General features: G+C 38.0%; 1 protein-coding gene across 8 annotated transcripts in view; it reads left to right on the forward strand.

The window, feature by feature from the left end:
- The first annotated feature begins 1,977 nt into the window (after positions 1-1,977).
- LOC150095182 (aminopeptidase O-like) overlaps positions 1,978-24,427 on the forward strand; it is a 727,093-nt gene continuing 704,643 nt past the window's right edge. For 5 of the 8 annotated variants that reach the window (XR_016550145.1, XM_090411272.1, XM_090411275.1 and 2 more), the window contains exon 1: positions 2,355-2,575. Coding sequence is in view for 3 of the 8 variants with exons in the window: in XM_090411272.1 (XP_090267398.1) it covers positions 2,569-2,575 (7 nt within the window). In the remaining 5 variants the exon portion in view is untranslated. Of the gene's footprint in view, positions 2,223-2,354; positions 2,576-24,427 lie in introns of those variants that run through there. The other 3 variants (XM_090411273.1, XM_090411279.1, XM_090411274.1) reach the window with 2 other exon arrangements.

Raw genomic sequence — 24,427 nt, forward strand, 5'->3', positions numbered from 1 at the left:
AACAATCATCAGGCCCACTTTAACCTATGGATCACCTGTTGGGATACTTCCCCAGTAACATCAAAAAACTGCAAGTTCTACAAAACAAATGCCTCCGAATGATCTTCGGAGGCATTTGTTTCCTCCATCGAGATGCAGCCATTCCAGGTATCTTTAATTTACTTCATGATATTGCCTCCAAATACAGGCAGCTATTCATCCAAACTCGTTCAAGAGTTATCCAATTACATCGAAAACGACAGATGGAAACACAAGCTCCCGAAAGCAACTCTGCTCGTCAGAACACACACTCTCACATAGCTCTCGATAAACTTTCCTCTACATAATCAAATTCTAAGTGATGAAGGGATAAAAATCCATGGAAATGTCATCCATGTTGTCATAAAAGTTAACAGTGTTGTGTGCTAGGTTTTAAATGCGGAGTAAAATTTTTACATAATGGGATCCAAATTACACTGCACATCAATAAAATGTGGTTACTCATATTAAAATATTTAATTTTCCCACTTGTTTTCATCGTTGTAATGATCTTGTAATGCGCGAGAAGTGTTTGAATAGCGAAGAATATATTTTCATTGGCTACGGCCAGTCATATTGCGATAGTCTGGGATCGGGGAGGGAAGAGAAGGTTAGCGAACAGTGAGAGGGAGAGGAAAAAAAGATAAATCATGCTTGTGTCACTGAATGCGAGATATGGGAAGGTGAGAGAAGAGAAAAATATTAAACTCATATGTGTAACTCTCATATTGTTGTTATTATTATTTGGAAGGAAGAAAGTACTAGATCTGTTGGTGAACATACTAGAACACTAAAATTTATAAAAAGTACTTGATCTAGTACGAAAGTACTAGATGTGGTCACCCTGCCTTCCAGGGATGGCTCGTGCATAGTTACTGCAGAACTACAGCACCCCCAATTTTTCTCGATATATAAATATATTTATTAATTTATTTATATTTGCCTGTAATATTTAATTTTATCATCAACAATCCTATACAATTCTCTTATTTTGTATAAAAAACAATAAAAACCCATCTTGTAGCACTTAGGAGGGCGAAGGATGCTAGCAGCACTGTGTTTACCGCAGTGTCATAGTGAGATGCGAGCTATTCGAGTAATGCTGTTGCTATCCGTGCGGTTAGCCTAGTGGCTGTGCGCTTCACAACCATATGCCTGGGGAAGGAGTGTCCTAGGTTCGGTTCTCGTCGATGACGGGAGGAACTTAAGGATCTTCCTCAGCCATAGCCAAGATAGCCAGTCTTGGGCGTGGGCAGCAGGTTGTTTTCCGCAGTTTATCTGGGGGTTTTCATCCCACAAGCAGGCAAACTGGTCCCGTGAACACACACGGATCTACAGTCATCAATACTTAACCCCCCCATGAGAGGGCTCAACTCTCCCCAGTGGGGACGGGGGAGAAATAGGAAGAAAACTCCATACGAATCAATAAATAAAAGCGTAATGCTACACTGTCCGTCGCGCAGTTCCACTGTTGTTTATATATGCAGTTTGCGCCAGTACTAGAGTGTTCAGTGTTTGCAGTACTTATCGTGTTTACTCCGTCTCTTTAAACATTTGGACATTACAATTAAAGACATAACATTTGTTATACTTTTTATTTTAGAACATTATTGGGGTTATGATAATGAATTTTATTTTTAAGTAATTTTGAATTATACTAAACTGTATAATTTTTATCGATAATAAACAATATTTTTTCATGAAAGAAAACATGAAGAATATATTTTGTTTTTAAGCAATTTTGAATCATTTTAAACTGTATAATTTTATCGATAATAAACAATATTTTTTTATGTTTAATTTTGTTTTTTAATTTTTACCATAATTTTGATATTTTATCCAAACATGTATACACTGTACTTATAGTGTGTATGTATATTTCGAAAGTTGCAGCACCGCGACAATTTCAAGTCAATGCTACTTACTCTACATCTCTCTTTCTCCAGTCTCCCACCGCCATCTACCCCCGCCACCACCACTAGTATCAATACTTATAATTAAATTGCGTGTCAAACAATTAATCAAAATTTTTTTTTCCTGTTATATATACAGCAATACCTGTAATAGTGTGGAAACGTGCGCAATAAAAATATCAGGATGCATATTAAACAAACCTGAATCATATTTGAAGACAATTCGAAAAAGAAAGGGAAAAACTTCAAACCTTTTATTGTTCACAATTGAATTACAATAGATACACGTACGTAAGTTTATTGTTTAGAAAAATACAGCAGAGTTTTTCTTTCACTTTTTATTTGTGCATGTCTCTGTAGCATCCAATAACACGTTAATGCTTCGCGCAACATCGGGAGTACCGATGTATCCCCGATGCTAAGTGAATATTGGACGCGGGGAAAACATGAATGTTAGAGAATGGTTTTGTAATTTTCGAAAACGCATTTCACCTTAATTTTATAACACGTTGCTCCACTAGTACAATGAATAACTTTTAATGTAAAATGAATCTATATAGTTGACTTTACAATCAGACTGATTTCCAGTAATTACAAACCATATTATAGTGATACTCCCACTGTTTGAAACCACGTTATGCAAGGTATTGCTTTGCTTTCTCATGCTAGAATTTTCTCTTATTCGTGTATTTATTATTATTATTATTACGGGTGTCTTCACGGAGATAAAAGATTCATTGCCGGAGACCTACATTAAGCGACATTTACAGAACATATCACACTTTGCCTCAAAACTCATTTACTGCCAAGGCATTCATTACTGTCTTGCAATTCGTCCCAATCATTCACTCTTCTCCAGCAAAAAAATCTGAAACCTAGTTTGAGAAAATTTTTATAGAAAAAAAAATCTTATTTATGGTATTTTTTAAATATTTTTTCTGTCATTTTGGCATGTATTGGGGGATTTTAGCATTTCCTGTCATTACATATAATATTGATGACAATGTTGATCTTCAATGAACCTTATATATAGCATTTTCTCTGATGCTTATTTTAGTTTTAGCGATTGTTTTAGTATTTATTGAATTACGAGATCAGAAATGGTAATTTACCATTTCTGATCTCGTTCTTTTGTTTTTAGTGGTTTTAGCAACACCTACCTCTTGACAGGTCAAGAGGTAGGTGCTGCATTCAGATATTATAGTCCTCCATTTTGGGGGTTTGTATAAGGCTGGTTACCTTACCACATAAAATCTCTACAGTTGGAAGCTTCAACTGGATAATTCATCATACAGAAATAATGGATTATAACCAGGAAAGGATAGAGATAAATGATCAGGAATCTGGACATGGTAGAAGGTAAGAAGTATAATAACAAAGGAACTGGGATTAGTAAAACAATTAAAAATCAAAAATATTAATATAAATTTGTTCCTGTTATAATATAAATATAATATAATATAACAGGAACAAAAAAGAAATTAAAGGAAACAGAAGATATTGATAGTTTCACTATGTTATATAGTGGAGTGGTCCATCATATCAGAGCTCTGGAGTCAAGTGGCCATTTTAACCAATAATAATAAAAAGAATACTACAAATATACACTGTTGTAAATGATCAAATTATAACAGTTAAATTAAAAACAGATAGAAACTGCTTAATTGTTATTGGAGTCCGTGTGCAATTGAAAAAATAGAAAAGAAGATTCTGAAGTTTTATGAGGAATTACAAAAATTGATAAATAAATGCAATAAAAATGATTGTATTAACAGCACGAGACCTTAATGTTAGAATTAGAAATAATCCAATCCCAAATGCTTTAGGTAAATATGGAGAAATTTGCAGAAATAACAATAGTCAAGAAATATTAGATTTTTGCATGTTCAGTAATTTTAAAATAACATTTTTTCCCCAAAAACAGAATATAAAAACAAATATGCATGGAATAACAGAGGAACAAGATCGGTATCATGACTAATCAGAAACCAGCTCCATGTACAAGAGATGTGCATGTTTTTTTTTAATAATATATGGTCCAAACATGAAAGTCCACAAGACCTATAGAACACTAGTGCTGTGTGTGGGCAATAGGAATAGAAGAAAGGAATCTGTTCACATTTTGCTTGAACATCTGAGGGTTGTAACCTTTTGGGAAAGGCAGAGTGGAGTAGACTTTTCCAAAGAACAGAAGTACATGGAATTAAAGAGGCAGTGCATTTGGTTCAGTGAGTTAAGATGGACTGTAAAAGGGTGGTGGTTAACAGTGGCTCTTGTTTTAATGATTTTGGAGGAGAGTGGAGGAATAATAGTGGCCAAAGCAGCAGAGCACTGATCATGAAAATATCTGTAGAAGAGGCACAAGGCAGAAACTCAGTATCTATGAGAGAGGAGTGGAAGTGGGTCTGTGAGAGCGGGATCATTAATTAATTAAGTTTACAGAGGAAATGAAAATCTTTTCAGATCATTTAGTAGACTCTAAAATTAGAGTTAGAATTAGTTACAGAATGGAGAGAAGTAAATAAGGAAAAAAAAAAAAAATAGAACAACCATACTGAGTTTACGTGTTAGTAGAAGAAAGTATTGGAATTCTATGTGAATCACAATTAACAGATTACCTAAAACAAGCCAAAATTTATGAAAATACAGAAAAAGAATGGAAAACATTCCATTCTTTATTGGAGTATTTCATCCAGGATGAAATACTCCAATAAAGTGTTCATTGAACAACTCCAGTATGTCCTCTGCATTAGTCACTCTATTTCCATTTTTAACCCACAATGTCATTCTTCCACAATCATTTCCCCTCCTACTGGCCACATAACTAAAAAATTCCTTAGGATTTTATTTGGATCTTAATGCCAATCTCTTCTCATATTCCAGTTTTGCCTTCCTCACCATGCTAGTCAAACTGTGCAAGCTAAGCTTCATTAAGAATAGGATGGATTGAGGCCAAATAGAGGTTGTCAGAATCAGCCTATCACTTTAAGACTGCTACATGAGAAATCTTGTGAATATAACCAGGATTTATATTTTATTGTAAATCTGGAAAAGGCATGTGACAAAGTGCCAAGTGGAAATCTCTTCAAAATGGTACTGTTCTATGGTGTAAATTGGACATTATATCAAGAAATATCTATTCTCTATTTAAGCTGTAAGTGAACAGTTAGAATTAATGGAAGTACAGGAAGATATATTATTATTATTATTATTATTATACCACACCTCCAGGGAGTCCAAAGACTCGTCAAGGGAGGGCATCTACTCTACAACTGTGCTTCTCACTACTACACCAACGCCATCTACTGCCGACTACCACCACTAGTACTTTCACAGACAATCACAAACCTCCATGCCCACTTCGAGATTCGAACCCGCAGCCTTTTGGCTGGAGAGTGGATATGCTAACCACTCGACCAACCAGGCCAGCAACCAGATAGTTTGATGTTAACTCAGGTGTGTGACATAGGGACACATTATCTCCACTGTTATTCATTATCTATATGAATCACCCTATGAAGGAGAGTGGTATTAAATCTCATATCAAAATTGGCAATGTTAATTACTTTATGCAGATCAGGAATGTTATGCTTCTGAATAACTCCAGTACAATTCTGCACGAAATTTAATAAGTGTTATAATAAATTTGGTAAGAAAATCATCAATAAAAAAAGACATTACGAAAATAGGTAGAAGCCTTGAAAATATCAACAATATCATGAATAGTGAATTTATTATTGTTATTAATATCCGATCTCCATGGAGGCAGAGATTCATCATGGGAGGTACACATTATTGCACACAATGCTCATTCAACAGTGCCTTAAAAAAATCAATATTTCTACATTCACAACACACTCAGGCAACGCATTCCACTCACCAACCACTCTCCATTAAAATGAACCCTCTACTTGCTCCTCTGTTCACACCCTCTTTATACAGTCTTCAGCAATATCCTCTTGTTCTACCCCTCTCCCATTCTATAAAAAAAAATCTCTTTCATGCCAACCTGATAACAACCCCTGACTTGCTTAAATGTCTCAATCTTATCCTCCCCCCTCCCCCCCACTTTCCTCCTGTTCATGAGACTTTACTATTTACATCCTCTCAATCTGTCCTCTTACTTCACATTCCGAAGACCAATGACCACCTCTGTGAATCTTCTCTTGACCCTTTCCGACATATCCTTGTCACCATGAAAATCCGGTGACCAGATCTGTGCACAATAATCCATATGAGGTCTGCTCAAGGCTTTATACTCTGGCATTATAACCACCTTATTTCTGCATATCATGGTCCTTCATATCAACCTGATACAATGCTCATTCAACCATGCCTTTAAAGTTTCCCCATCAAGTGGCATAACTGAAATGGTAATTGAGAATGATTTCACAAATGTTCAGAAAGTGTGTGGAAGTGATACCAAGAAAAAGAGTTCGATTGACAATGAAACGTGTGATAATGATGTTAAAACACAAAGTGCAATTAAAGTTAAGATGACGAGTGGAGTTGATGGTAAATAAGCTTGTGTGATTGACGATACAATAGCAAGAGTGAATGACAGCAAAAATGTGATGCAAGATTTGAAAACTATGTTGGTGAAGATGAGGCAACAGATGAAGCAGATGCAAAGTGAAATGAAGTGAATTGTAAATATATATGGAAGAGTGAAAAGATGAGAACAAATAATATTGGTGTGAAAGAGGTTACGAAAGACTCATAAGAAGATTTGATTGGAAGTGTAATAAACAAGAAGAAGCACAAAATTTGTTTTCTGGGGAGTAAAATGGATGGAGTTATTGAGTCACTGCATATGAGAATTAAGCGAGCAAAATAGTTGGTAGTGGTAGTAGAAACAAATGACTTGACTGGGAACAAGAAGAATGTAAAACTGGGTATCAGGAGATTGTTGAGAAGGATAAAAGATAACAGTGTGATAAGAATGGTAGCCGGTGTGTTTGTTATTACGGGTATCTCCATGGAGTCAGTAGACTCATCATGGGAGACCCAAACTATCAAAACAATATCTATCATAGCTCTTCTTGAATTCATTTACAGACAGAGAACTCACAACTGAGTCAGGCAATGCATTCCACCACCACCCTCCAAGCAAAAAATTTAGTTCTCACACCCTTGTTAACCACACTTTTCCTTAGTTTCCAGGGATGACCTCTTGTTCTTCCATCACTATCACAGCTGAAATATTCCCCCTGCATCAATCTTATAAAAACCTTTTGGTAATTTAAATATTTCTATCATATCCCCTCTTCTCTGCCTATCAACCAACCTCTGCAATCCATAAACTCTCAATCTATCAATATAGGGAGCATTTTTTACATCACTCACCAACTTAGTCACTCTCCTCTGTACCCTGTCCACAACCTCCTCATCTCCAAGGAATCTAGGTGACTAGATGCACAGTAATCCAAATGTGGAAGTATCATACGCCTTATAAAGGGGAATAATACCCTCTTTATCTCAATGTTAGTGTGTTCTTCAATAACCAAGTAATCCTATGTGCAATCTTTTCTTTCAAGCTTACGTGGTGATCAGAATACATCATGAAAAAATGATTGAGACAACCACCGTGTCAGAGCAAAACTCCAGTCCAATACAAACCAAAATGAACACTTGAAGCCCCCGACCCCCCACACCAAGGCCACCATCTGGGGCATACACATATATACAAAGAAACAAGCTGCACTACAATCTGCATGGTTTGCTAAAGTTACTGACCAACCATTACAACAATTATTGGCCTGGTCTCTGGTGAGGGAAAAAAAAAAACAAAAACCTTTATTACATCAAAGCTAGAGTCCTATTAGAAATTGTTAATTCTTGACCACAAAGATTAATGAAAATGAACCATTATTCAGACATTGGTCAAGTGCAGGTGAATAACCAATTCAACCACCAACTAGTCTCGCCGGCTTCATCAGGGCACAATCAGGAAAGCAAAGAAACGAAAACCATAAGCTAAATGTCAATTGACAACTCCATCCCAATAACAAAACACATATTGTTTCACGTGCACTACTATTTTGTTATTGAAACAGAACTGTCAGTCAACGCCCAGCCCGCAACTCTTGCCCCCCCCCCCCCCCCAACTGCATCCAAATGAAGCTGACTGCATAAGCCAGCGAAACCAGTCGGCAATCAAACCAGCCACTCACCCACACTCGACCAACATCCAAATAATAGTAAATTTTCACTAGAGTCCTATTATTATTATTATTATTATTATTTATTGGGTTACAAAATTAAATTGGGCAGGAGAGCATGTTTATATGTACTGTATATATACATGTATATACAGGGTGTTCGGGATAAATTTGACAGTTTCGTAAGGAAAAAGAAAATCTTCTTTGTATCTATTAAATTTAATGAATTGACAAAAAAACATTACAGGCAGAGTTAATTACAATACTATCAACAAGATTTACTCAAAATAACCACCATTAGCATCGATCACAGCTTTAATTCTGCTTCGGAACCTCGAACAAGCTGATGCTACAGTCTCCCTGGGAAGGGCCGCAAAAACTGTTTTAATTTTATCCATTAACTGGGCTTTTGTATTACTGGAAGTGCGATTGGTGTCTTTTTCAACTGCGCCCCATACAAAATAATCCATGGGGTTAAGGTCTGGGGAGTTTGGAGGCCAAACATTTGGACTGGTGAAGTCGTAGAAATTTTCAGACAACCATTTTTGACTTTTCCCAGAGGTGTGGCAAGGGGCCGAATCCTGCTGCCATACATACGGCCTACCATTGGCTACCCTTGTTATCCAGGGCTTGACTACAGTTAGCAACTCCACGAACAAAGCCCGAATTCCAATGCCAGGGTTCTTCAACACCTGTTCCTGCAGATTTGCGAGGAATTCTGCTGTACGAACGCAATCAGATCGTCTGCTAGGGATCTTTCTTCTTGCTACATCCTCGTAGTCACCATTGCAAGTCTCTAGTTCATGCCTGATTGTTTTTACTGTATTCAGGGAGCATTGGGCAGCAGTCGTAATATCCTTATTTTGATGGCGGGCACGAATCATCATGATACAAGTTATTCTCTTCCATGATTCAGGTGGGTTCCAGCTATCCATCCTTTCTGACATCTTGTATATGAATGAAGAAAGGTCCAAACTTTTAAATGAAGAGAAGTGTGTGTTAATACATGTAACTTACGGAAAAATATAATTAATTATAAATATGTCAAATTTATCCCGAACACCCTGTATGTGTATGCTCCAGACGATGACCCCAACATGAAGGTCGAAATGCCGAGTGCCCACCCTGGTCCATACCAAAGCCCCGCTCCAACACGGCAGCCGTCTCCATAACTCCTTCATGATGCAATAAGTGCAATCTTGCACACCACAGCAAAGTACCCTCTAAACCTCATCTCCCCATCCACCAATACCCCCAAGTCCCTAGCTTCATCAATCTCTTGGAGTACTGTTCCATCAATGTCGTACACAGCTGGTAATCTTTTAATCCCAAAATGCATAACCCCACACTTCCCCCACATTGAACTGACATCCATTACCTTTTGCCCATTTTGCTAGCTCACTTCATCCTGCAAACTCTCAACATTAGCTTTTTATTGTGCTACCCAACTTTGCATCATCAGCAAACAACCAAATATCTCCCTTCAAGCCATTCCCCATATCATCCATCTACAAATCAAACAATAACGGCCCAAGCACAGAGCCCTGAGGCACACCACTCGTGACCTGCCTCATCCTGGACTTGAGCCATTCTCCTATCCATATCACCAGTTTAGTATCCATCCCCTCTGCTCTAATTTGCACAACAGTATTCCATGGAGTATTCTGTCAAAAGCCTTGGCAAAATCCAGTAGTATCACTGTGTAGCCATTTCCCTTGTCCAACTCAGATGTCATTCTATTATAAAAAGTTAAAAGATTGCTAAGGCAGGATCGACCTTTAACAAAACCATGTTGGCCCCTATAGCGTATCATATCCTGATCCACCCATTCTTGAATTTTGTCTTTAACCAACTTTTCCAATACTTTTATCACCACTCCAGAGATGGTGATTTGTCTGTAATTAACTACCACAGTTTAGAGCCACCTTTATGCAAAAGGAACTATTTTGCCTTCTTTCCACTGCCTAGGGACCATACCAGAGTTCCAAGTAAGAGCTGTTGACAATTCCTTTGTGTATTCATGCAACACCCTAGCTGATATTCCATCTAAACCTACAGCAGTGTTTTAATTTAAATTCTGCAATATACTAAGTACCTCTGATTTATGAACTTCAATTCTCACATTAGTTAACTCATTTCATTTTGCTCCAACATAAGTTGGAGCAAATGGATATGAGGCTGTTGGCATGGATAGGAGGTGGCTGGAATCAAGTGTGGAATCAAGGCAATGAGGGTAAACTAGTGAAGTGCCCCATGGCTCTGCACCAGGACCACTACTCCTCAATCTGTACACCAACAACTAGCAGAAGATTGGAAGGGGTTATTCAGTTGTTTGCTGATGATGCGAAAATAGTGAGGGCAAAAGTTGATAAAAGTGATGTAGATATCTTACAGGATGATTTATATAAATTGTCAGTGTGGGAAAAGGACAACAGTTGGCGATTCAATGCTGCAAAATGCAAGGTGATGCACCTTGCGATGAAAAGACTACATACTTCTCATCATATTATTGGTACTAGTTTACAGGAAATTGATGAGGCTAGGGATCCAGGATGACGGCAGATAGAGATCTGAAATTCAGATGACACTTCGCGAGAGATGGCAAAATAGCTCAGAGGACCACTTGGATGCTGAACAACATACTGTCTAGTAACAACAGGGAGATTATTATCTGCTTGTTTTAGTTGAAAGGTGAGACCAGTTAACTCACCTTTAGTTGAAAGAAACCAGATAAAGGTTCCGCACATCATAAACGGGAATCGAGCCCAGGTCTTTCCAACCAAAGGGCTTAGTCTATACCGACTGAGCTATGGAGGTTTCTCCACATAAGTAATAATAATCATTTAATTTATAGTAATTATAATCAATATATATATGCAGAATTTTATATCATCAACAATCCGAGTTAATTCTCTACTACATTTCTTGTATTTTTAATATTTAAGATGTATGCCTCTTTAAATACAAATTATTAGATAATTTTCACCTAACATGAGAAAACACTGTTTTTAAAAGGCATGAAGTAGCTTGAAACAAGTACCATGGTGGGACCCTACATTAGATTTCCAGATTACAACCCTTAGCCTACCCACAGTACTTGTGCTATAGATTTCATGGATAGAATTGTGATAAAAAAAGAAATAAATAAAAATAAAAATCAGTGAGATTAAAAGTAAGATATCAATCAAAACTGATGGCATGTGAGACACTGACAGCAAGAAAAGGTGTGATCAATAGCAAGTTAGTGAATATGAATGGCTGCAAGAAAGAGAGTGCAACTGACAGCAAGATAGTAAATGTGAAAGGCAGTGAGAAAGTGATTTGAGACATGAAATTGGAGTTGGCATGAAGATGAGGCGAGAGAGAGACAGATGAAGCACATTCAGAGTAAAATGAGGCAAACTGTAGATTAGCATGGAAGAGTGAGGAGAATGTAATTAAGGATAGCTGTATGAAATACAGCTATCCTTAATTACATTCTAGTGAATAATTCAAGAGGCAGTGTATGGAGAACCTTAAAGATGTTGAGAATGAGAAGGTAAATAAAGTTTTTTTTTTCTCATCAGGTAAAATGAGCATAGTGACTGAAGCATGAGATATGAGGAATAAGTGTGTAAAGGAGTTGATAGTCATAGCATGGATGAATGATTTAGTAAAGAACGAAGAGAATGGATACCTGGAGTTGATGAGGAGAGTAAAAGATAACAGAGTAATTGGAAGAATAGACAATGTCTTGTCTAGGTATGACAAGTGATAAGTTGAGATAGCAAACAAAGATTATTAACAGTCCATGCAGAGATGTGTAATGAGAAAAGAGTGCAGTTTATAGACATGATCATCTTGAGAGAGAGAGAGAGAGAGAGAGAGAGAGAGATGGAACTATATAAGAGATATGGACTGCTTTAAATGGTTTGGGTGTGAATCAAATGGAGAGCTTGTTGATGAAAGGGAGAGAGCAATGAGTGCAGATTAAAGATGATCCAAGAAAGTAAAAAGTGATGTGGAAGAACTGGAAGAACAGGAAAGTAGGGTAGGACAGAGTAAAGGAGATCTTGTCAAGTTACTCAGGTATGACAATGATCAGATGAGATGGACAGCAAGGATTATGAATGATACGTTCATGATACCGGCAATATGTGAAGAGAAAGGACTACAGTTTGTAAATTATTATTATTATTTTATTATTATTATTTTGTGACACCTCCAAGAAGCCCAAAGACTCATCGAGGGAGGGCGCCTACTCTACGACACTTCGTCGCTACCACTTTCATCTGTCACTATCATCTACCCCACTACACCGCCATCTACTGCCCACCACTACCACCATTAGTATTTTTTGTCTGTAAATTGCGTGAGTCCTGAAGGCTGATTTATCAATATGCGGAAGAAAAAAACCTTGCCACCTCAGTATGAGCTCACCTTCAATTGAAAAAAACCCACATAAAGATTCTTCCCATCACAACGAGAATCGAACTTAGGTCTTTTCCAATTGAAGGGTGCAACATACCATCATTCTTCCATTTGTGCCATGGAGGCGCTTTATGTGTAGAATGTGGAATGAGTTTGAAGGATGAATTAAACTGTATAAGAGTGATGGACTGCATATGAATGGTTTGATGTGTGTCATTTGGAGAAACTAGTGCTGAAACGGAGAATAATGAGTGCAGAGAATGAATCTGAGAAAGTAAGAAGTGATGAGAAAGAGTGGGAGAGTAAGGAAGTGGAGAATGAAGTGGTACTTATGACTGGAGAAGTGGGTAGCATGAGTGTAGAGAATGAGAGAGCAAGGGTGAAAGGGAAACTGGAGAATATAGCATAAGAAAGGTTGATGGTCAAAGAGGAAGTGTGTGTGTGTGTGTAGGTAAGAATGGAATAGGATGGCCTGTTATGTAGGGAGAACAGTTATTATTATTACGGGTGACTCCAGGGAGTCCTTAGACTCATCGAGGGAGGCCCTAAACATCATGTCCACACAACTATTTGACATTCTCACAGTATCTATCATACCTTGCCTTGAACTCACTCACTGTCATAGCACCCACAACAGTTCTATGAAGAAGGTTCTGGGATGGATAAAGAAAAAAGAAATGGGTTGAGAAAGGTATGGGAGAAGTCACATCTAATAAGTGATGTCAGAAAAATTTGTTATAGATCCAGGAATGAGCTATTATTTTTCTATATGAATGCTAGATCAGAAAACAAGGAAAACGAAATGATTGCATTGATTGAGTTGGTTCATCATAAAATTGTTTGAATAAGTCTGGCTTTTAAAGAGAAATAGCAACAACTTTCTTATCTCTACTTGCTTAATGTGTTCTTCAGTAGCCATATAAGCTTATGAGCAACCTTAGCAATATGTCCTCTAAACTTCAGCTCTCTATCTGCCACCAGCCCTAAATCCCTATCTTCATCTGTTTCCTGGAGTACATTGATGGAACTGTACATAGATTAATAGATTATAAATATTATTAATTAATAGATAATATAGATTATTAATAGATTATAGATTATTAATTAATAGATAATATAGATTATTAATAGATTATTAATTAATAGATAAATATATTACATAGCTAGTAATCTATTTATCCCAAAATTTTTCCACATTAAACTCACACCCATTATTTTTTGCCCATACTGATAGCCTATTTGAATCATCCTGTCCACATCCCCATGAGTGTTATTGGAGTGTTATTGATGATAGCTGATGAACTGCAGCCAAGGAGAATAGAAGTTGAACTGCAGGATAGTGAAAAGAGCACATTTGAGGCTATTTGGTATGAGATTGAGACTAGTAGAATAAAATATATAGTTGGGTGCTGCTAAAAATCAGATGATGGAATAGATGGTGGAAATAGTATGCATAAGCAAATAGATGCAATGAGTGGAAGGAGGGTAATTATTATGGGGGATTTCAACTATGGTAACATTGATTGGAAGGAGGAGAGGACACACGGGAGGAAGGAATTGGATTTTATGCAGTTATTAAGGGATAACTATCTGAGACAGCATGTAATGGAATATACTAGGGGTTCGAAAGTGCTTAGACCTATTAATTGCATCTGAGAATTTGAGTGTATTGAATATGACCACATTGCCACCAATTGGTGATCATAAGATCTTGACCTGGGAGGTGGCTAAATGCATGGAATTTTCAGTTAAGACAGGATACATGTGGAATTACTGGGCTGGTAGGTATGACAAGCTTAGGAGATTGCTTGGTTCAGTGCCATGGCATGTAAAACTGCAAGGGCTGGAGGTTGATAGTGCATGGGAAGTGATGAAGGAGCATTTGAAGGAGGTAATGGCTGACTGTATACCTAGAGTCCAGATAGTAAATCAAGTAGTGGTTAAATGGATGAATAACACCATTAAGCTTGAGCTGCAAAAAAAGAAATAACCTTGGAGGGAATTTAAGGAGAAAGGTGACTTCAAGCACACAAACAGTATAAAGCACTGGCCAGAAGGGTAATGAGTGTGGTAAGAAAAGCAAAAGCGGATTATGAAAGGAAATTAGCCACACAAGCTAAAGAAAATCCCAAATAGTGTTTTCGATATGCTGCAAGTAAAAGAAAAAATGTATACGGCAGAATGCTTTTAAGCAATGCCAATGGTAGGGAGGTAACTGAATCAGTTGATATAGTGGAATTACTGAGCAAGCACTTTGAAAGAGTATATCATCCAGGTGGTGATATTGCAGGAATGAAGGAACCAATAGCTTATATGGGAATTGAGGTGAATGATATATTACAAAACCTTAATGTGAATACATCTGTGGAATTGGATGGTATACCAGCTCGTGTCTTACGTGAAACAGCTAAAGAATTGTCAGTGCCCTGGACCATTTTGTTTAATTTGAGTATTGGATCTGGGTTTGTCCCGAGGGGGTGGAAAGAAGAGAAAATATTTCCACTTCATAAAGAAGGTTCCAAGACTGCTGTTACAAATTACTGACTAACCAGAATATTAGGAGTCATTGTCAAGGTTTTGAAGAAAGTAGTCAAGAAAAATACAGGAATGGATAGATGAAAATAGGATACTGTATGGGGGACAGCATGGTTTTGTGAAGGGTAGATCATGCCTCAGTAACTTGCTCACGTTTTATAATACAGTGGCAGCTGAACTTGACAAGGTAATGGGTTTACAGTGATACTGCTTGACCCTGTTAAGGCCTTTGACAGGATACCACATGGAATTCTAATCAGTAGACTGCAGCATATGGGGATGGATATAGGGTTGGTGAGATGGATAGGAGGGTGGTTGATGGAGAGATATCAGAGAGCAGTTTATTCAGGAGTAGAGTCCAAAAGACGGCCTGTGACTAGCGGTATGCCGCAGGGTTCTGTTCTTGGACCACTACTATTTAATTTGTTCGTTAACGATATAGGAAAGGATCTGAGAGGAACTGTTCATTTGTTTGCTGATGATGCAAAGTTGGGTAGAGCAATAGTGAATGCACATGATGTCAAAATTTTGCAGGATGATATGGATTGGAGGACTTGGCTAAGGATAATGGATGTCAATTTAATGTGGCAAAATGTAAGGTTATGCATTTTGGGTTGAAAAGATTAGCAGCAGTATACCGCATTGCTGGAACTGTACTCCAGGAGATTGACGAGGCCAGGATTTGGGAGCATTGGTGGATTGTGAGTTGAAGTTTAGGGGCACATTGCAAAAGTGGCTAAATCAGCTCATCAAATCACTTGGTTACTGAACAGTACTTTGAAGAGCAGAGACAAGCAACTTATTGTTCCTTTGTATCGAGCCTTGATAAGACCCCATCTTGACTACTGTGCCCAGATCTGGGTGCCAGGATTTCTTCTTGATGGGGAGGTGGTGGAGAGGATCCAGTGGCTAGTGACCAAGATGATAGCAGGTCTATGGAATGAATCTTATGAAAACAGGTTGAAGATTTGCAGGTTGCAGAAATTGGTTGATAGGCAGAAAAGGGGGTGATTTGATTGAGACATTCAAATTACTGATGGGTTTCTATTAGATTAATTTAGAGGATATTTTTCAGAACAGGACTGGTGGTGGTAGGACTAGGGGCCATAAATGGAAACTGGGCAAGAATGTGGTTAGCATTCTTGCCCAGTATCCTTTGATGGTTAAGATGGGTGTTAGAACTAGGGTTTTTACTTGGAGAGTGGTGAACGAGTGGAATAAGCTGCCAGAGTCTGTTGTGGGTGCAATGACTATGAATAAGTTCAAGGCAAAGTATGCTAGATGCTGTATGGATGTTGAGTCGTTGTTCTTGACATGATGTTTAGGGCCTCCCTCGATGAGTCTAAAGACTCCTTGGAGTTGCCCATAATAATAATAATTTAAAAAAAAAATTTTTTTAAATTTTATTTTTTAACAGTAACATTTTATTTATCTTACAGAGCATTTACACATATATACATATTTGCATATATTTACATATTACATATATTTTTTTTTACAGTGAATTTCATATAAATTTTTCTATACATGTCCGCAACGCATTTTTGTATTCTAAAATGCGTTAATAGTAGTTACTATAGATGGTAATTTATTGTTTGCAATTGGATAAGGTTAAATTTTTTTAACAGCATGTATAGTATAACAGTTGGTTATATATATTTTACAATTTTTGCTTTTTAATGTTTTTAACTGCTGTAACTACAGCACTTCAATGTAATAAATATTTTTATTTATTTATTTATTTTCCTTTCTGTTGATCTCAGTTGAGATGTACTGTCTCAGCTTGCATCCTTGAAGCTTTTTAATGAACTTATCTGAGGATGACACCGGTTAGTTATATGTTTGTTTAATTTTTATTTTATTTTATTGATTTGATTGCTGTGTTGGTAGTAGACTCATGTTTGGGAGGTCAAATGAATGATCTTAAAGGTCTGATCAAAGTGAAATTGCCGGTATGTTCTGGTGTTATTGCATCTGTCTTGGTGGTTCGCATTCATTTTTATTGCGGTCTTCTTTTTGAACTAATTAGGAGCCTTTTTTTTTTTTTCACTGTGGCAGCCTTTCGATGTCTTCTGAGCCTTTTAATTTATATTGGTTTTGAAGTTTGTGACTTTCTCAAGAATATCTTTGCATCTCTGAGCCACAAAAATTGGTAATTTTTTTCTGTTTTTGCTTTTTTTGCTTGGTACAACAGATTCTGGTTGAATGGTGTTAAATATTCGGATAGGAAGATTGGTGTGTTGTCTTGCAACGTGTTCAAGTCCTTGGCAACTGTTTTTTTCTGTCTGTTGGCTTTTATGAGATTGTCTCTTGTGGACTTGTTTGTAAGATGAACTATGACCGGTGCAGGTCGTGGCAAGCCTTGTTTTTTGCTCTTTCTAGGAATCTGATTTATGGTCTGAATGTCATTAAGCTGTAGGGGGATGTCAATTGCATGGCCTAATTTTAAAACTATGTCTCAGGTTTTCTGTTGGTGCAGTTTCAGGAAGACCGTTTATGAACAGATCTTATTTATGTTGTTGCTGATTTAAATGTTCGTATTGTAGTTTTAGAGAATGAAGTTCTTGACATAGTTCGGATGTTTCTTTCATCAAATTGTTTTGCCTGTCATTTAGTGCGTTAATGCTGATTTTGATGTCTTTTACCGTTTGCAACACTTCTATCACTGCTGAATTATTATGTTTGACCAAATCTTCATATTTGATAGATTTTTTTGTTATTCATTCGTTCTGTTTGTCGAAGATTTCTTGCACAAGCTGGCTTTGATAGTCTCTATACCGTTTTCTATTAGTACATTTGAAGAGTTGAAATTATAGGACTCACCACCTGCATTTTTTTGTCTGTTCAGTTCATCATCTGATTTTGTCTCCGGTGTAATTGGCTGCGTCATAGGCTGCCTTAGGTGCGTGTCTTTGTTCCTCCTGCAGATTACACACTTCCATTCCTCGCATGTTGCATTGGTTTTTTATGTTGCCAGGTTGTTTCTGAAAAGCTGGCACATTTTAAGCATAGAATCCTACTGCATTTCGTATAGGTTATTTGATTTCTGTCAGACGATAAATCCTCCAGGCATTTGATACACTTCATGACTCATCTTTCTTCCCTTGAGCAGTTGTGGCGTGATTGTAAAGATGGTGATGTCCTTGGTTCTTCGCTCGTTGTTGACCGGGTCCTATCTGTTCACTTTTCAACACTTCAAAATTTGGTTTCTTCTTAGCCGATTCTTCTTCTTCATCCACGACGGACCTATACTTGGACATCCAACATTGATAGGTCAAGGCGCCAGATTGATTACATCCTGGCCCTCCAGTGGTGAAAGACAAGCATCTCTGATGTGCATACTTGTCCTGGAGCAGATTGTGGTACAGACCATCAGCTGGTAAGAGCCAAAGTAAGACCAAGACTCCGAAAACTTCCAGATCAGGCACATTCCATTAGATTGAATGTTAGAGTAATTCCTAGTGGATTCACAGAAGAAACATCAACTCAGCTGGATGATTTTTTGGAGACCAATGAGGAAATCTCACCAGAAATGCTTTGGGAAGGAGTCAAGATGATAATACAGGATACAGTGAAGACATATCTCAGCCCAATAAGAAAACCAAGAGACCCATGGATATCAGATTCAACATGGGAACTAATCAAAAGAAGGTGGTTGGAAAAACAAAGAGACACAGGGACCAAAGAATGCAAGAGATTACATAGAGAAATCAGAAGAGCCATCAAGCAGGATAAGGAAAAGTTCTATACTAATAAATGTGAAGAAGAGTTCCAGATGAGAAGGCATAATTATAAAAGGATGTTTTATTTAGTTCGTGACTTAAAGCACAAGTTCAAGCCTAAATTGAATGTGATCAAAGACAGGAATGGATCATTACTAACAGGAGAGTTGGAAATCAAAAACAGATGGAAAGAATACTGTGAGGAACTGTACAGCAGAGTGGATAAAGATAATGTGGAGTCCTCCCACCAAGAAAATTTTGATTTGGAACCTCCTCCACTTAGGCATGAAGTTGAAAGAGCAGTTAAGCAGCTCAACAGCAATAAGGCCCCAGGTGCAGATGAAATCCCAGCAGAGTTAATTAAGGCCACAGGGGATGGAGGGATAAGAGTGTTTCATAGATTGATTACAAGGATATGGGAGATAGGATCATGGCCTAGAGACTGGAAGAAGTCAGTTTTCATACCACTACACAAGAAAGGTGATATGAAGGCATGCAAGAATTATAGAACTATTAGTTTGATATCTCATGCAAGCAAAATTTTATTAAAGATCATGGTAAATAGGATTGAGGCCAAAGTTGAGGCAGAGATGCCCGAGGAACAAGCAGGTTTTAGGAAAGGCAGGGGCACCAGAGATCAGGTCCTTTGCCTTAGACAGATCATAGAAAAATATAAAGAATTCATACTCCCTCTAGTAATGTGTTTCTTAGACTACTCTAAAGCTTTTGACTGTGTTGAGCATGTGAAACTGTGGGAAGTAATGAAAAGAATGGGCTTTCCTCAACACACTATCAGGTTGATAGCCAACTTGTATAAGGAGCAAGAAGCCACAGTAAGAACAGGTGTTGGATTGACTGACTGGCTTCAAGTTGGAAAAGGAGTTAGACAAGGATGTTTAATTTCTCCTCACTTGTTTAGTATATATGCAGAGGACATCATGCGTGAAGCATTGGATGAGCTCAGGACAGGAATTAGGATAGGAGGTAGATTGATCAGTAATCTGAGGTACGCTGATGATACAGTACTCCTTTGTAATGACATGGAAGAACTAGGACTAATTCTTGACAAAATTAGCAAGATCAGTAATAACAGAGGACTTCAACTCAATTCTAGCAAGACAAAGATCATGGTTCTCAAAGGAAAAACAAACAGAGAAGCTCTTGAGAAACACGTGTATCTTAATGGAGAAAGAATTGACGAAGTCAGCAAGTTTGAGTACCTGGGATCCATTATTAATGTGAAGAATTGCTGTTCAGAAGCTGTCAGAAAAAGGTTAGGAATGGCTAAAACAACAGTCTGAGACCTGTCTAAAATCTGGAAGGATGGATTTATCTCCATGGGAACAAAGTTGAGGATTTTAGATGTAGTTGTTTTTCCAACAGCGACTTATGGATGCGAGACTTGGACCTAAAGAAGTCAGCTAAGAAACGGATATCTGCTTTTGAGATGTGGTGTTACAGAAGGCATTTGAGGATATCATGCACTGAAAGGCGTACAAATGAATGGGTGTTAGAAAAGATTAGTAGAACTTTAAGGCTCCTTAAGGATATTGACAGAAGAAAGTTAAAATATTTTGGACACATAGAAAGGATGGAAGGAGGACTTCTCAGAACAGTAATAGAAGGTAAAGTTCCAAAAAAAAAAAAGAGGCAGGGGTAGACCATCAATGAGATGGATGGATGGCGTGTGTGGAGTGACTGATTTTCAGAGAGTTGAGGCTGCCAGAAGGGCAAACAACAGGACTACATGGCGAGGCCTAGTGTGGAACATCGCCGAGGATCGGAGTGACCATACGGCATCTGTAGATGCCCAGTGAACACAGACAGACTTAGCCGATTTCGGTGAATTTTATATCACTGTTTTCGGCGTGACTGGTAGAGTTACTTGGGAACACTTTCAAATTAAAAACAGGAGTTGGAACCACTTTAAAACTATAAAAAACGGGGCAGCGATATCACCATGCGCCCGTTCGTATGCCTACACAGCACCCTCTGATATAATAATAATAATAATAATAATAATAATAATGATTCACTATTACTTTATCTAATTTTGCATCATCAGCAAACAATTGAACATTTCCCTTCAGATTATTTCCTATATCAAATATATGCAAATTAAACAGTAGTAGTCCTAGCACTGGATCTTGATGATCCCACTAGTCAACAACTTTCACCTGGATTCTGCTTCCCCATATACCACTTTCTGATATCTGTCTATCCTCTTATCTGCATAACCAGTTTCATATCCATCCCCATTTGTTCTATTTTACATATCAGAGTTCCATGGTGTTCAGTCAAATGGCTTTGCAAAATCCAGTAGAATCATTGTGTAGCCATTTCCTTTATCCAACTCAGTTGTTTCTGTATTCTAAAAAGTTACTAAATTACTAAGGCATGACTGACCCTTCACAAAGTCATGTTGTCCCCTCATAGAGTATCACATTCTTATTCACTATTCTTGAATTCTCTTTATGACAAATATTTCAGTACTTTACCACCATTCTCCTGAGATGCTGATTGGTCTGTCATTTTCAACCATAGTCATATAACCTCCTTTATGCAAGGGAATTATTTTGCCTTCTTTTCACTTTTCCACTTTGATTATACCTCTAACAGAGCTAAGTTAAAGAGCCTAGTCAGGGCATTGCCAGTTCCCTTGCACATTCCTATTAAATGTGAGCTAATATCCCATTTAATCCCACAGCTATATTTACTTTGAGATTGTGCAATATCCTAAGAACCTCCAATCCATCCAACTCTGTTTCCACATAAATCTCTGTCACTTTTGTTATAGCATTAACCTCACTTGTATGATATATCAGTATATACTTGTATGATATTCACATATGTTACAGCATTAACCTCACTTGTCATTCTTCCTCTTACTTGCCACATACAGAAAGACCTCTTTGGGATTTCCTCAGCCTGCTTGTCTGGTTTCTTATCATAATCTTGCCAAACTGGTGGGCCGAGTGGATAGCGTATCTGCTCTACAGCTGTAGGTTCGAATCCACACATGGGTATGGATGTTTGTGATTGTCTGTGGAAATACTAGTGGCAGTCGGCAGTAGATGGTGTTGGTGTAGTTGTGGTCAGTTGGCAATTGAATGGTGGAGATGGAGTTGTAGAGCAGGTGCCCTCCCTCGATGAGTCTTTGGACTTCCTGGAGGTGTAAAATAATAATAATAATAATAATAATAATAATAATCTGATTTTGCCTTCCTTACCATACTGCTCACCATTTGTGCCTGACCCTTGTACTGATCATGAATTTGATAATTAATACATAGGAATTGACAGCGTACACTAGAAATATAAATTAAATCAACTTTAATATATACTTTCTGATATTTCGGTCACATCACATTGCCATCTTCATGGGAACTTAAGATAAAGACACATGCACGCAAGTACTACATAACAGCAAATGAGAAACAAAGCGAGGAAGCTACCGTTTTCCTAAAGTCCTGATGGTGCCCCCCCCCCCCCTCCCCAAAGGGTTATATTAGGTGTTCTTGGCCTTTGGGCTGAAGTTCTTCTGATGTATATTTCCTAAATTTGGGGCAGTCTTATGCATCCAAATTTATTGAGGTTTGGCATGTTCCTTAGGGCTGAGGTTGATTCCATGAATAGTCTTTCATATTTGAACTTGCTGCAGTGTATTACTGTGGCTTTCTTTCACCTTATTCTGTGGCGAGTATCCAGAGCATGGTCTGCAAAGCCCAGAGTGGCTGTATTGGTGAAATCAGATGTAGACCTTGTGTTCTGAGATTCTGATATTTGCTGTCCTGCCTGTTTGGCTAGAGTAGGACAATTTACAGCTGCAAGGGACCTGGTATACACCAGGTAGGTCTAGGGGAAGTGGTTGGTCTTTAGTGGAGCGGATAAGGGATGCCAATTTTCTGTATGGTCTGTAACAAGTGGTCAAGTCATGTTTTTTTAGGATTTTATTGATTTTTTCCGAGGTGCCTCGGATGTAGGGAATGGTGATGGATTTAGAGTAATCTTTTTTGTGTAGGGGGGAAGTGGGTTGTGGATATCTGGTTTTAGTATTTTTTGGATTTTTTTTTTTTTTGGGGGGGGGGTAGCCATTTGCTGAGAAAATGTTAAGGATGTGATTTAGTTCAGTGGTTAGGGCTTAGTCATTTGAACAGATTAGTTTAGTCTTGTTGAATAGTGTCTTAATAACTCCATATTGTTGTTGTTGTGTGTGTGTGTGTGGGGGGGGAATTGTTGGTGAATGTATCTGTCTGCCTGTATGGGTGGGTTTTCTAAAAACTGAGAAAACCAAGGTACCATCGGGTTGGTGGGTGACTAGTGTGTCGAGGAAGGGAAGGCTATTGTTTTCCTCTTTTTCCAGGGTGAACTTGATCCACCCTTGGCCAACTTCTTTATGGAGACTTGAAGAGAAAGCAAACATGGCTTTGCTACGCTGATGATGTGTTCGCTATTTGGCCCCATGGCCCGGATACATCATCAGCTTAGCAAAGCCATATTTGCTTTCTCTTCAAGTCTCCATAAAGAAGTTGGCCAAGGGTGGGGAAAGTGGTGAACCCATGGCTGTGTCTTCTATCTGTTTGTAGAATTTTTCCTGCCAAACGAAATAGCCTGAGTTCATTGTGAACTGAGATAGGGCTGAGATATTGGGAGGAAATTTAGCTTGGATTAGCTCTAAAGTTTCTTTGAGGGGGACATTTGTGAATAAGGAGGAGATGCCAAAACTGACCATTATGTCATTATGTTGGAGTGTAAGGTTTTCTATACTGCTTTGAAGTGGTCTGAGTTTTTTATGTGTGATGATGTGGTGCCAGTATAGTGTGAGAGCGCTTTAGCTAAATATTTAGCTAGTTTGTAAGTGGGGGAATCAATGCCATTCACTATGGCACGTAATGGCACATTTTCTTTATGTATTTTCGGGAGCCCATATATACGGAGGTGTCTAGAGTTATATGGTTTTAGTCTGTTAGTAATCTCCAAAGGCTAAGAAGTGACCTTCTTAAGGAGCCTATGGAGTTTTCTAATTTGTGAGTTGGTGGGATTGTATTCAATGGGGAGGTAAGTAGCTTGATCTAATAGTAAAGCCTTAAGCTTATCTGTGTAGTCAGTATGATTGAGTACCGCAGTGGCATTCCCCTTATCCGCTTTGGTGATAACTATTTCTTTGTTTTTCTTCATTTCCTGTAGCGACTTGTATTCACTAATGGATATGTTGGTTTTTGGTGGTTTTGCTTTTGTGAGAACATGCAGTCCACTAAAGACCAACCACTTCCCCTAGACCTTCCTGGTGTATACCAGGTTCCTTGCAGCTGTAAATTGTCCTACTTTGGCCAAACAGGCAGGACAGCAAATATCAGAATATCAGAACACAAGGACTACATCCGATTTCACCAGTGCAGCCACTCTGGGCTTGCAGACCATGCTCTGGATACTCGCCACAGAATAAGGTGGAAGAAAGTCACAATAATACACCGCAGCAAGTTCAAATATGAAAGACTATTCATGGAATCAGCCTCATCCCTTAGGAACATGCCAAACCGCAACAAATTTGGATGCATGAGACTGCCCCAAATTTGGGAAACATACATCAGAAGAACTTCAGCCCAAAGGCCAAGAACACCTAATATAGCCCACTTGGACTTTAGGAAAACGGTAGCTTCCTCGCTTC

This window comes from Typopeltis vanoorti, chromosome 21 (genome assembly GCF_054136105.1).
Source record: "Typopeltis vanoorti isolate ZY-2024b chromosome 21, IOZ_Tvanoo_1.0, whole genome shotgun sequence".
Taxonomy (NCBI): domain Eukaryota; kingdom Metazoa; phylum Arthropoda; class Arachnida; order Uropygi; family Thelyphonidae; genus Typopeltis; species Typopeltis vanoorti.